General features: G+C 48.0%; 1 protein-coding gene across 3 annotated transcripts in view; it reads left to right on the top strand.

The window, feature by feature from the left end:
* Window positions 1–6,681, top strand: part of GALNT17 (polypeptide N-acetylgalactosaminyltransferase 17) — a 187,400-nt gene extending 180,719 nt beyond the window's left edge. For all 3 annotated transcript variants that reach the window (XM_062631853.1, XM_062631861.1, XM_062631869.1), the window contains 3 exons: window positions 2,471–2,638; window positions 3,311–4,440; window positions 4,512–6,681. In XM_062631853.1, coding sequence (XP_062487837.1) covers window positions 2,471–2,638; window positions 3,311–3,439 — 297 coding nt within the window. In that variant the 3' untranslated portion in view covers window positions 3,440–4,440; window positions 4,512–6,681. The remainder of the gene's footprint in view (window positions 1–2,470; window positions 2,639–3,310; window positions 4,441–4,511) is intronic.
* The last annotated feature ends 7,820 nt before the right edge of the window (window positions 6,682–14,501 follow it).

Raw genomic sequence — 14,501 nt, 5'->3', positions numbered from 1 at the left:
GCATTCATGGGGTATATTCAGTTTCTAATGTAGGCTCAAGGACTTGAACAGGCCCACTGCTCTTAAAAATGTTGGTCAGTGCACTACGTGGTGAGGAGTTGGAGGCGCTTCCCATCACTTCTCTTACTGGGCAAAGCCAGGTAGAAAATGCTGCCAGGCTGAAGCTGCGCTCCCCAGGCTGCCTCTCTAGTGCTGGGCCCAGAAAAATCCATAAACGCCTTAGGAGCTCTAAGCTTGCACTGGCAAAATAGATGGGACTTTTTGGGATTTGTCACTCTCAGGTTTGGTGGTTGGACAGGCTTGAAGGCTGCAGCGGCTGCTGCTGAGCCTCTGCTGCTCTGGCAGAGTAGATCAGGCATCAGCAGTGTGTTAGGTCCAGTCGTGTTCAGGGCTTTATTTATCTGGCTGTTTTACATGGTAGATGACGCATCTAATAGATGCACTTAATGCATTTTCCATAAGCCCTGCATTTGGTTTTCAGCTCGTGTTGTCTCCCTTCAGCCCCTGCCCCGCTCCCTTCCTCAGGAAAGATCTGATTTTTGCTCTACTTATTTTTCCCACCACATTAGGCGATAACGTGTAAGGGCAGAGACGGTGTTGCCTTGTGGGCATTAGGCCAGCTGTCTGGAGACAAGCTGCTGAACATCATGAAAAAAGAAGGTGTCTAGCACACTGATTATGTACGCGGTAGGAAACATTTCAGGAACACGAGGAGAATAACTTGCAGTGCCCATTTCGGACCTCTGGGTGATTTCTTCCGCCATGGGGATTTTTGTCTTATAAACCTCTTATTTTGTGCAAGACAAGTGGCATCATCCTCTGTGTTGGTGCTCGATACTAATTCACTTGAGTTGCATCTGAATGCCCAGAGGTCATTCCCAGGTTGCTGCAGCCTCATGCCCTTGCTGGAAGCCTAGCCCAGCGTGAGCTTGGAAGTGGATGGGATCCTTGACCTGCAGTCAGGTATCCCATGCCTGGGAGAGACAGTGAATCAGTAAGAGGAGGAGTTGGTGATGGACATGACTTTAAGCTCTGCAGGCTCTGCTCCTTTCCACCCCTGCACAGCAATTTGAAGGGCAGATTACTGTAAAGCTGAAGAGACCTCTGTCAGGTTAAAGTAATACCCCCTTGTCTTTGTCAAAAGTCCCTCTCTGGATTTCTCATAGGCCCCCTTTAGGTATTGAAAGACTGTTACAACATCTCCCCTGAGCCTTCTCTTCTCCCGGCTGAATACCTTTGGCAAGTGAACCTCTGTGAGATTTAAAGAAGCAGAGCTCTTGCTTCAGTACACAGCACATTGAATAAAAGGTAGCTCCACCAGCAGTTTCCTCGAGGAGGACGGCCAGAACAGGGCCTAGACAGAGGATTCAGCACACCTAAACCTACAGCCAGGAGCAGGGGAGGCAAAATCAGCTCCAAGCACCATAACTGTGTCTGTGATTACTAGCCAGAGTCAGACCCTGTTTCATTGGTTTAACTTCATTTTCAGTGTTTAATTACTCTAACTGAGATAATGCAAACTCCCAGTGTGATTTACTGTCTCTTTTTAAGCATCTGGGTCATAGATATGCCCAGTTAATTAATGTGCTGAATACTCCCTAATTGTTTGCTGGATAATGGATTGATTCATAGTTTAAATAAGCAGCTGTGTATATCTCTCCTGAACTAGAAAAGGCAGGCTGCTGTCATTCATCTCTTCCTGAATTTAAGCATATTTAGGGGAATATTTCTGTGGGATTCCTTAAACCCTGGGAATGGAGGAGCCCTACGTAGTCCTGTCTCAGTGCCACTGCCCACTGTCCCTGAGAGCCATCGGTTCTGCCCGATGCTCCCAGCCTGCATCTCCTTGGCAGCTGAGCTGGGTCCCGAGGACTACAGGGCAGTGGGATGCAGGGAAAACTGCAGGGGATAGCTGTGATTCTGAGCCTTTGCTTCAGGGCTAAAGCATGGGGAGATTTGGGCTCGCATCCTCGGGGAATGGGGCCAATTATATATTGCCCTTCTTTGACTCGTGTTGCTGCTGTTGGAGTAGCTGTGCCAGTCACACCAGCAGCTTCATTCACAGGTCAAATCAAGGCTGGCTCACTGGGCATGCCAGAAGCCACATCATTCACCGGCCAAGCCAGCTGGCTCCCTGAAAACCAGGGGAAATCATCCATTGCCCCAACATGCAGGGTGTTCAGGCCCAAAGGAGGCTGGAAGAGTCTGCCCTGTGATGGGTGTAAGGCTCAGAGTCATTCTTATCTATTCCCTGTGTCCCAGCTCCTCACCTGCATCTGCAAAGCAAATTCCCAAAACAACAACAAAAAAAAAAAGGCTGGAGAAAGTTGATTCTTCTCCTCTTGTCAGTTCTGCACCTTCCTCACAGCTCTTTTCCTGGGGCTGTGCAAGAATGTCCTTTCCTTTATCACTTTTTAATGATGTTCCAAAGAGACTAATGGTTGTCTTCCTCTCCTTCCGTATCCCTCAGCTTGCACGCTACACCAAGGAGGGATTCCTGCATCTCGGTGCCCTCGGAACCACGACTCTCCTACCCGATACCCGCTGCCTGGTAGATAACGTGAAGAGCCGCTTCCCTCAGCTCCTCGACTGTGAGAAGGTCAAGAGCAGCCTCCATAAGCGCTGGAATTTCATACAGGTTTGTTATGGGTCTGCCATCAATGCTGCTCCTCTGCTTCCCAAACTATGGGCTGTGGCACTTCGGCATGTGTCAGTGGGGGACAAAGCTGAAATGGTCCCATGCCACAGAGTGCCAGGTCCTAGTGCAGAAGGAAAAGGTTAAAAGGGATCAGGGGCAGGGACAGCATTTTAGGATGATTTCAGTAGAAGTTTCCCTTTGTGCTACCCTCAGGTGTATGTAACCTGCCCTGCCAATGACTTCCAGGTTTCTGTTTCTTACAGATAATCTGTGATGAAATTGGTGTTCAGATCTGGGCCCCTCACTGCAAGAGAGGTATCAATATGTTAGTCCCAAAGCAGAGTGTAAATAATACACATTCTACAGACGTGTCCCACCTTCCTAAGGCAGAGTGCAGCCACGCTATTTAAACATTACAAATGTCCTTTAGTTGCTGACGTGCTAGGGTTCCATGTTGTCAGTGGTAATGGTTGCTCATTCAATTCACATTGATTATGTCAGGATTTTTTTTATTGTTGGAATGGCATTACCACTCAGCTAAGTGTTGTGAGCTTTCCAGCAATACACAAGGACACAGCTGCACTCCTGGGCACCACACAGGCCTGGCTTGCTTCACAGGCGACCCCGTGTCTTTCATTTTCTTCATATTTTGCCTATATCCTTTAATTGTAGAATGGTGCCATCCTGAACAAGGGAACGGGACGATGCTTGGAAGTGGAGAACAGGGGAATGGCCGGCATTGATCTGATTCTTCGCAGCTGCACAGGACAAAGGTGGATGATTAAAAATTTCATCAAGTAAAGATTGGAGGAATCAGAGGAGTCTGACTCAAAACACAGATGACTTGGACTGATCTGACTGGACTCCTTTGGAAAGGATGAAATATCAAAACAGAGCTTTATTCATGTTATTAGGAGAGGACATGGGGGAAATGGGCATTTGTCTTTTTATTTTTATTGTATATTAGTCTCCCACAGCTGATTCCAACTGTGTGAAATTGGGTCAGAACTGCTATTTTCTTCTGGCAAGCACTCTAAAAGATACCACTTATTTCTGCTGGAATGACTGTAATAAGCTCATGCAGTCTTGTATGCATTTTACTGACAGCGAATTGTTGCTTTCCCAGACAACTCCAAGCTCTCCGAAAGGCCCAGGTATGTTTGCACCAGGATGGGAATTGAAAGACCCCGGATTTACCTGCCTGGCAAGCGTGAAAACTTAAGTGCTTGTGATAGGGAAAGTTTGCCAAGTCCCAAATGAGCTGAGTTAGAAAGATGTGGTGCTTTGCTAAGTCCTCTCTCCCTTTTCCCTTTGTTGCCCCTGCATCCAGCAGCCACCTTCTTGAGAGGCAAAGTGCACCCAGTAGCTCCTGTAGATCTTTCCAACCCTTAGTCACAGATGTCATTAAACAAAGTCCTATTTAATAGAATCATTGGTCTCCCCTTGCCTCATCCTCTCTATCACCCTCATGCTGCTGTTGGCAAGGCCAGCCCATGCAGCACCACTCCCTTCTATGGAGACTCCAGATGGGTTTCTCTTGGAAAAGACCTTGGATGTCTGTCTGCCTGCCTGGGCAGTTGTCTGCCCTTTTGGGTGTCAGTTGTACTTGCACACGGTGAGTAAGGCTTGTGGGATGCTTCCTGCTCCATGGAAACCTGGGGAGCTTCAGAGCCACCTTTCCCACCTTGCAGGGCCATTGGCCTGCACTGTGTCCCTGGAGACCCATCTTTACCCTTTTTTTTTCCTCTTTTCTTGTAGAAATAAGGATGGATGTGCTGATATGTGCAACAGACTGAGAGCAGGTAATGCAAGAGAAAGTCCTGCTCTGGCTTCCCTCCTACGGAGACCATAGGGTTTGTTTTTAAGGCATCAGGTAATGCAAGAGAAAGTCCTGCTCAGGCTTCACTCCTATGGAGACCATAGGGTTTGTTTTTAAGGCATCCTTGCTCTGAATAAACATACCAGTAGTGGCAGTCTCCATAACTTTGTAGTGGTGGTCTCTTTCTGAGGCTTGAGCACGCCTATTGTGCCTGGGCAGTGTGAAGGTGTCAAGGTCCACCCCAAACAGTGCATGTTGCTGCAAACCTTCATGAGCTGTGGTGCAGTAAGAAAGGGAGAGGGAGAGCAAGAGGTCAGTAAATGGCACTTTGGCTGAAATTCTTGACGTTGAAGTCATTTAAGTCTTGTTAATATGGCGATCTCACCTGCTGGTTTTGGCCCACAATAATCTTGGCTACCAAATCTACCCAACCATCATGGGAGACCATTTGTTTGGGGTCCTATGTCTGACTGTCTGGAAAAGGGAATCGTGGTCTTGCAAAGTTGCTTTCTATGGATGCTAGACTAATGGGTGGATACAGGATTCGCTCAGTGGAGAGGAGAAGCCAGCCCATCTCCTGTCCTTCTCACAGAATAATATTGTTTCTGGTTGCCCTCTGGCTAGGGTGCACTAAAATGTTAATATATGAGATGTACATGTAAATATGTTTCCCAAAGATGGGATGTGCACAGAGTTGTTTGCTGCAGAGCACTCATGCCTGTCTTCCATTTGCATCAGGATGAAGCTACCTGTATGTTTAATGAGTTTAATTTTCAGTGCCATGCAGCAGGTTTATAACTGATGTTTTAGTAATTTATTGTACAGAAGCAGATATCTTTCATTGTTCCTTCTACAACCATGAGCATTGCATAGGACTGATTGTTCATTTAGGCTTGACAAGACTTCCTCGTTCATTGGGGTTGTCTCCTATTTTTTTCCCTTCTTTAATGAAGCAAAACCTCTTAGTTGTCTTGAATTGCAAAGTAGGGAGTCAATGTAGAGTTTTTCTCTCTTATTCACTGTGGCATCATCTCTTGTGTAATAAATTTTAGCACTTACAAAACCAATATCATCACAATGTCTTCAGATGCATGATGTGTTTCCCCTTGCATTGCTGCTGCCTTCCAAGGAAAGCTATTTATTGATGAGGAGGCATCCAGGAAAAGTCTGGGGGATTTGAGACTTCACAGCTAATGGTCAAAATGGTAAAATGCCCTGTAACTGAGCCATCAGGTTGCTGTCAGTCATCAGTGGAAGCCACATACTGTTTAGTGTTGGGAAGAGCCTGCATGTTTCAGGATAAACAACAAAAAAGCCTTGGATGTTGCCTGTGCTCTAATTCATGGTTCCCCAGTCCAGCTCTACTTCTGCCAGTGCTCAGGGTGCCAACAGATGGGCTTTGTCAGATTTAATCTGGTGGTATAAGGTGTCACCACCGCCAGCCTTCCATCTGCTTCAGCTGCTGGAGGTTTCTGTCGCCGTCACCGGCAGCAGAGATGAATGTGTGGCTGCACCTCGGCTACCACAGTTGGCAGGACGTGCTTCAGCCGGCAGGCAGGATGGGCTTGCTCTATTGAACACACAGGATTGTCAGCCAGAGTCGCTCTGGAATGTCCACACAGCTCGGTGCAGGAGGCAGCAACCACCGAGCATCACCAGCTGCCTTGGTGGCATTTGTGTGGCCTGTTGGAGATGATGCGTGTGCACTTGGGACCTTGTCCTCAGGCAACACAAGACGACCTGGCAATGAGGGTCCTGTTGGTGATGGGCTCTTTTATCCTGTGGAATAGTAAGTTTCAGAGATGCCTTTCCTTCGTGCTCCACACAGAAAACGTTATCGAATAGGAAGGGGACAGTGGAGGTGAACACGTTACTCCAGGACCCTCAGGTGGGGCAGAAACCCTGAAGAGGTGTTTTCCCCATTCTCTGTGGTGTACATAGAGTGCTTTCAAATGACTGAAAAGAAAAAGCATGAGTAAAATCGGGATTAAAAGTGCAAATTGAATCTGCTGTGTGAGTGTAGCTGAAGTTCTGTTCTGACATTGGTTTGTGACATGCAGAGATGATTGCTGAGGCGACGACCCGAGGTCTGCCCCCTCTGAAACCATAGAAATCTGTCTTAGAAATCTGGATCTAAGTGTTGCATCTTGCGCTTATCTCTAATAATATGTTAATTGCTTTAAAAAGTGATTTCAAAGTGGTTCCTATTAAATATATGATTTGAGCCTTGCCTCTTGAGTGATTTTAAAAAGATTCACTGCTGATGAGATACAGAGGCAGTCATTCTTCTCTGTTACTTATTTAATGGAAAAGTGCTGCTGTTTTAATGGAACTTCCATTTTTAAAAGAAATGGAAATGAAGGCGAAATCAAGAGAGATGCCCGATGCCGATTAACCTCCCATTTCATCCATCCCTGCCTCTGCCACTCACCAAGGTAATGCAGTTTACATTCCAGAAGCTGAAAAGAGATGTTAACGTGGTAGAAAAGCATCGCTTGCAAATACATTCCTGTGCTCAGTCTGGGTGTTTCTAGATGTAACCTAGAGCTTGGGGCCCTCCTTAGACCCACTTTCTGTATCCATCTTCTCCTAAGTAAAAGGTTGGTTGGTGATGTGATCCATGTGAAGGACAGTGAGGTGTGGGTAGATACATTCCTATGCAGGAGGTAAGTCTATCTCTTGGGTGCACTGTCGCAGTGCTGGCAGGAGCAGCAGCTCTCCCACCTGAGCTGAGGACAATGCAGCTAGTAGCAGTCAGTCCAGGTAAGTGTAGCCTCCAACCTTGGGCCTGTTTGGGCAGAGCGTGGTACATGGAGCTCCATCATGGAGTGCCCCATTTGCAGCCACAGCTCTCCTGAAGGATGACACAAGGTGAGAACCTGTGCTCTTCTTGTGTGCATTTTACACACTCAAGACTTCCTAAGGGGAAAGGTCCAGGTAAGAAGGTTGGTTGGCCAGGCCAGGTTGGACGACACTTGGAGCAACCTGGTCTAATGGAAGGTTGTTTCTGTCCATGGCATGGAGTTGAAACCGGATGAGCTTTAAAGTCCCTTCAAACATGGACTGTTGTGTGATTCTGTGAAGAAAACAGTACAATCTGATGTGCTTTACAGCCGATTGAAGCCAACAGCGAGCTCTTACTCTTCTGATGCCATTATCAGGGTGTTTGTGCTGCTCCAGGCAGAGAGCCAAACTTCGGGAAAGTTCTCTCTAAGCCCTCAAATGAAGTTACACTGCTGCTGTTTCCAAGTCAGAAGTTTTAACTCATGGACTCCCAATAGAAAAGCCTCTCTGCTTGATCACTGAGCAATTTGGGCACTCATCCACAGCTAATACATACAGATTTAAGCACTCCACTCTGCAGTGTGAAATTAGGCATTTGAAATCTCTGCAGCTCATCTTTGCAGATGAGAAGTCATCTTGCATTGAGTTGGGGAGTGTGAAAAGTGTATATTGACCATAAGGAGTCTCAGCTGGATTTCCAAGGACATTGAGATGAAATATTAAAGGGTGCTTCCCTGTAAATGCCAAACCAAAGCCCTCTGTAGATGATCCTTTAAACATCAGAAAAACTTTGTGCCAGCTTTAGGGACATAAACCCTTCCAGCCACACCAGCCTGGTGCCAGGAAGGTGAGGGGCTGAGCTCTTCTGCATCTATACTGAAAAGCCAAGATCTTGTACATGGGCTGATCCTGTTAGTTAGGAGGATGTGGTTCCTGGAATGTCTGTTCTTATAAATCAGAAAATTCCTCAAATCATTAATGCCCGTAAGTCTTCCCACAGGCAGGAGCCACATAAGATTCTGAAGCCAGTGAAGCTGCTCGGCTTATTCAGGTTTTCAGCTAAGTTGGTGCTTGTGGGACCAAGTTTTCTGCTGGCTTGCGCAAGCTTGAAATCCCAGTTCAGCAGTATCATTATCCAGGATACCTTGTCAAGAGCGAGTGGGTTCAGTGTCACACCCCATGAGGGTTACTGTGATAAATACCTGCCCATGTCTAAGCTGAGTGCAGCAGCCTGTGCCATCTGGGACGCCTCACCCCAGGAGGTCTTACCTGCGGGCTGAGATAGGAATTTATAGTAGGGAAGAAAGGGTCAGTTCCTAGAATCCCAGACTGGCTTGGGTGGAAGGAACCTTAAAGCTCATCCAGTTCCAACCCTCTGCCACAGGCTGGGACATCTTCCACTAGGGCAGCTTGCACCAGCACTGCACACAGTGCTCCAAGTGGGGTCTCACAAGAGCAGAATAGAGGGGCCTGTTTGCAGCACTGGTGGTCTGGTTAACTCCTGCAAGCCTCAGCTGAGAATTTGGCCCAAGTGTTTAGGATTGCACTTGGAGCCAAGATACCTGCACGCTCATTGTGCTCAAGGCAGTCCTATTGGGAAACTAATAACCTAGGCATTAGCTCCAGGCTCTCCTAACCTGATAAATATTTATTTTGAAAGCATGCAGGAATCACTACCTAGAAGAGCCGTCCTGATCCTCCGTGTCAAGTGCTGTTGCTCTGACAGAAGGCAAAATAACAAGAGGAAAGATTGTATAACCTGGAGAGCTACCCAGAGGAGGAGTTTCTTATTTTATTCCCATCTGGTGGCTGAGATGTGATTGGTAATAGCTCTCCAAATGTCTTTCCTGGCTATTGTAATTCTAGGTTTTACTGTTATAGGCAAGTATTTCATAGTTAGGCAAGAACCCATGCAGGAAGTGTTTTCTAACTGTGCTCTTTAGAAATGACAGCCGGGAGGAAAATAACAGCAGAGTGGGGACAAGGTGATTTGCTGTGCTGAGATACAGAATTGGCACCCAGCACTAAACCAGGAACAACCTCTGGCATTTTGAGAGCAGAATAGCTACTGTGAGGATCATTGTAGCCTTGCAGAGTGCTCCTGAGGAGGCTGGGTTGTTTCCTGCAGTGCTCCTCAGCATTGAAAATGTGTTTGAAGCCTCATCCTGGGAAAACTGGCCCCCAACAGGGCAGGGGGAGAAAATAGGATGGAAAGGGTTCTGGGTCAAGAGAAAGGCAGAGAGATCATTTTCCAGTTGCCATCATGAGCAAAACAGACTTGACTTGGGGAAAAGTAATTTCATTTATTGCCATTTAAAACAGAGTGGGATGGGGAGAAACAAATCCTGAACTAAAACCACCTTCTGCTCAACACTCCTGTTTTTCCAGGCTCAGCTCTCTGCTCTCCAGGCAGTGCAGGTGAATGGGACGGGGGTTGAAGTCAGTCTGTAACGCTTGATCTGTGTTATCATTCCTAACGTTTTCCCCCTGTGCTACCAGGGGGTCACTTCCATGGTACAAAGTCCTTCACAAATGGCTCCAGCAGAGATTCCCCATGGACCACAGTTCCTGCAAGAAAACCTGCTGAAATGTGGGCTCTCCATGGGATGCAGCTTCCTCCAGGGCATCTCCACCTGCTCCACTGTGGGATCCTCCAAAGGCTACAGGCTGGTATCTGCTCCGCCATGGGCTGCAGGAAGACAACCTGCTTCACTATGGTCTTCACTGGGTGTAGGGGAGTCTCTGCTCCTGAGGCACCTCCTCCCCTTCTTCTGCACTAACCTGAGTGTCTTCAGGGCTGTTTTCTCACTCCTTTTTTTACCCCTTCTTAAATACATTGTCCCAGAGGTGCCACCAGCTCCAGCGCTGGGCTCAGCTTTGGCCAGCAGCTCCAGTTCTGGAGCCAACTGGACCCTGAGTTTGCCCTTGCTCTGCCTTGTGCCCATCTGAGACCCCACACAGAGTAAATCAGGGGGCAAGACAGCTTTGGTTGTGGGAAGGGAGGGATGATAGATGAAAGGAGGGCAGCCCCCTGCCACTAGTGATGTTGAAGTGGCTTAAGGCACCTGAAAAGCTGCTGCATCTTCAGGGGGGTTTCATTGGGTAGAGCTGGCTCCAACCCAGGCAGCCTGGGACACTGTTTCCCCAGGGTGGGAAGGAGGGTTGGTGGGGAGAGACCCCTCCAGCCCTGGCCATGGGGCTCTGCTGTGACCTGCTCCCTTTGCTCCCCAGGCCCATCCCTCACCCCAGTGCTGGAGGCAGGAGGGCAGCACAAGAGCGTGTCTGTCCCAGCACTGCACTCCTCCCTGCCCTATGCTCAGCATTGCCCCTTGGCTCTCATGTTATCACACCAGTGCCTTCACTCCCTTCATGTCTTCCACATTGGTGCTAGTTTTGTTCCACTTTATCCTTTCTTTCATGCTGTCTTGTCTTAGTTTTTGTCTGGGGCTGCCCAACATTCCCCTCTTTGTTCTCTGCATGAGTTTGCTCCATCTCTGATGTCTCTAATTCCTTTTTTCTCACTGTGTTTTCTTTTGTTTGCCCTCTCTTTCCTTTGCTATTTCTTTTGACTCCTTATTATTTCCACTTCTTTCTCCCCCTCCCTTTCTTTTCTGTTTCATCCCTCTTCTTTTCAAGTCTGGTTTTGTTTTCCCCTTATTCTTGTTCTCACTCCTTGTTTTTGTTCTTTGTATATCATTTGTGTATCTCTTGTATGTCATCAGCTTGCTGTTTAGATTACCATCTACTGCTTTCCACTCTGAGTTTGCATTTTGAGTTGGAAACCAGTCTGTCTTTCTTTAAATTTCAATCATAGTGTCTATAATCCAAATCCTTTTTTTCCCCCTCTTTTTGTTGCTAATAAATAGACATCGACACAGCTTGTTACAGCAGCTGGTACCCATCCTGCCTCTGCCAGCACTGCAGTGCTTTGACACAGGCTTGGCGGTGGAGGTAGCATGGCCAAAGTCATGGTTTTTTAGACTCGGAGACATCCATGTCATGAAAAAGTGCCAGCAATGGGTAGCTCCTGCTTTCAAACTGTTGTGTCTGGGGACATGTCTCTCCGAGGTGGTAGGGTGAGCTCCTTCATTGAGAGGGTCCAGATCACTCACATAGAGAGAGGAGGAAAGAGATCAGGATAGATGGGAGGATGTGGGTTTTGGGAACCTGGTTGGCTGTAGGTTGAGATAGTCTTTTTATTTTAACAAGGTAAAAAAAACCCAAATATTCTACAAGTCTTTATGCTACCCTGGTTGAGCTGAATGAGCGTGGAATAAATGCCCAGAGCCTCCTGTCTGGGTGCCCTGTAGTGGGGCCAGTGGTGGGACCTGCAGCATACAGCACTTCAAGGGCCAGGAGCTGTGGGGAGGAAGGGAGGAATCAAGAACAAGAGATGGAAGAGATGAGGGCGAGATGAGCAACATGAGATGGGCAATGGGCTGCTTGCTCCAAGGTGGCACTGTCTCTGATCATGAGGAAGGTGCCTTGACCCAGCATGAGGACCCAGGAAAGGTCAGCCCTGCCATGGCCAGCACTGATGCATGGGTCACCCACAGCCCCAGCACACATGGAGCTGGCCTGGGAGATGACATTTTATCCCCCGGGGCAGCTGTACCCAGCCCCTTCCTGGCAGATGTTCATCCCATCTGGTCCTGGAGCTGCCATGGGTGGTTTATCAGTGCTTCCCCAGGCATCAGTGTCCTTGCTGTCAAGTGTTTTTCACGTCTACGCTGAATTTTCCTGCTCAGATAGCATCCCTGAGCCTTTCTGCCTTCCCCAGCCCTGGCAGGGAAGCTGGGTGAAGTGTTTTTCCCCTTCTGCTCCCATTCCCTGTGCATTGTTTCTTCTGTTTGAGAAAATAGCGAGCTCCATCTCTTTCATGCTTCCTGACCCAAAAGCAGCAGGTCCCTCTTGCTCAACCATGACCGCTGGAGTCAGGAATTGGTCCATGTTTGGTGCAGAGAGACTTCACATTGAACCCTCAATGGGAGGTGACAGCAAGGGACCATCCAGTGTGACCCCCTGGCCTGGGACCACCAGGTGAAAGCTTGGCCCCAATATAAATAATAAACCCAATTAATTATAGGCAATCTATAGAGTCAGGTCACAGTCTCACATTTGCTTTCCCACTAGGATAATTTAGTTGACCTCCTCTGTTTAAATGTAACAGCTCCTGCTGAGCTGCTTTGTTGCAGTTGATAGCAAGATAATTATAATCCCATCAGTGCTTAAACTGTTTCAATAGGCAAACGACACACTCCTCAGGCCTCTGATGGATATCTAACAGCACCCAGAGATTTGATATTAATCAGCTGCCATCTCTTGGCTGCTGGGAGGCAAGTGATCACTGACAATAGCAGGCGAGGGAAAACATGGTCTTTCCGAGATGCGAATTTAAGGAAAATAATGCTTTGCAAGGAACATGCCTGTGGCTGAATGCTGGGGCTGGCTGAACACTTCCTGCCTGCTTCCCTATGGAGCTGGAAATGCAGCTGGGAATCTCACTGCCAGCCCTCCATGATCCCACTTAGCACCAATTTCACTGCAGGTAAAGGGATGTGGATGAGAGCCTGTTGCAGTCAGAGGAGGGGGGATTTTGTCATTAGTCCTGCATGGATTATTTAATGGTTGGAGTTAATGTTGAGGAGTGAAACGGGCCAATTAAAATATTACTTAATATTTGATTGCACACACAATGAAGGCCCTGTGGTGTTTGAATCCCTCCTGGAAAAAGGTGGCAGGTGAAATGCATTTGTTACTCAAGCCTTTGAACCAGAGGCCTTCAAACCTTAAAATCAAAGCAGCTGCTTTTCATGTTTTAATGAACGATTTCCCTCATACCACAATTTGTGCTTGAAATTACAGAAAGTAATGAGCTCATCCATTTCTCTGCAGGTTTGCTATTAAACTGCAGTGAGACAGACAAAGAGTCCATAGAGCTAATACTGTTCCTTGAGAGAAGTCAGCTATGGCCTTTGAGCACAAAACCCTTCCCGTTCCCACCCTGCAGAGTAGGGTATCATTTATTCCTGAATACCTGGGATCTTAACCCGTGTGACTGCATCCTGTAATAGGTCTTAAAAGACTGGACTCTGATGAGACTGAGTTAAACAGTGCAGAAAAAGCGTAATTGTTTTCCAAGGGGGGTTATGTTTTCAGTTTGTGTCCTGGTTAGGAGTGCCCACCGTTCTGGTGGGGTTTGCTTTAATTATTGTTATCTGTGTGTAAACATGCAGAGAGATTGTTGTAACCATCGGCCTGGAAAACTACCCAGGAGGTGTTTGCTCCTAGCTGCAGCATTTAACATTTAATGACTGTTATTCTTCGGTTTCACTGTATGGAACATGCTCCAGCCGTTTATTATAAGAGACCCCATGTGCCCCAAGCAATGTGGATATCCCCGTGCTGGGAGCTGTGGAAGCAAAGGGAGGAGAAGGCTGAAATGCCTGAGATGAAGGATGGAGACAGGGAAGAGCATTTGAGCATGGTCCTAGTGCAGGGCAGAACCATTTCTGCTCTGAGGTTGCGGGCAGCATGCCTGCCTGTGCCCCTGCCTGTCCTGGGTGCCAGGCCCCATCCCAAAGAGCCGGAGAGGAGGCAGTGCTTTGTTCACTGAAACCTGCTCTAGTGAAAGATGTCCCTGCCCACGGCAGGGGTTAGAACTGGATGAGCTTTAAGGTCCCTTCCAACATAAACCATCCTATGGTTCTATGATTGTATGATCAGCAGGAGGGCAGCAGCTACATGCTGCCACCCTGGGGTGCTGCCCCAGAGCCCTCCCTGTGGTGGGAGGCCTCAGGAGGAGAGGAAACAGTGCATAAGGTGTGTGAGGGCAACACCGGCACACTGTGATGCTTTGGTACCCTGCCTGGGTGGTGTCCGGCTGGTCCCCACATGCATCCTCTGCAGTGGGTGATGCTGCCCTGCGGTGTGTCTGAGCGCTGTCACCTTCAGGAGGGTGAAGCTGTAGGTCGGTATTCTGTTTGTGCCCGAGACCAGCGGCGCAGGGAAGAAAGCTGCATCCTCAGTGCCACCTCGTGCCTGAAAAGCAAACAGCCCGGCAAGGCTGCGAGCCTACGGCTTGCCTATGGGGGAACCAAATGCGGCCAAGAAAACTGGCTTTTGAATAATACCGTGAGTGGTTCCTCCCTGAAAGTGGTAACCCAGTGACAGCCTGACTTTCATGAGCTTTATCCAGGAAAGCTGAGCTTTGCCTTACCGAAAAGTGGATTGAGGAATGTATTTGCCCAGCTTGGGAGA

The sequence above is a fragment of the Pezoporus occidentalis genome, unplaced genomic scaffold (assembly GCF_034315485.1).
Source record: "Pezoporus occidentalis ecotype Australia unplaced genomic scaffold, CSIRO_AGI_Poc_V1 ctg110, whole genome shotgun sequence".
Lineage (NCBI taxonomy): Eukaryota > Metazoa > Chordata > Aves > Psittaciformes > Psittacidae > Pezoporus > Pezoporus occidentalis.
This window is presented reverse-complemented; position numbering and strand designations above follow the sequence as displayed.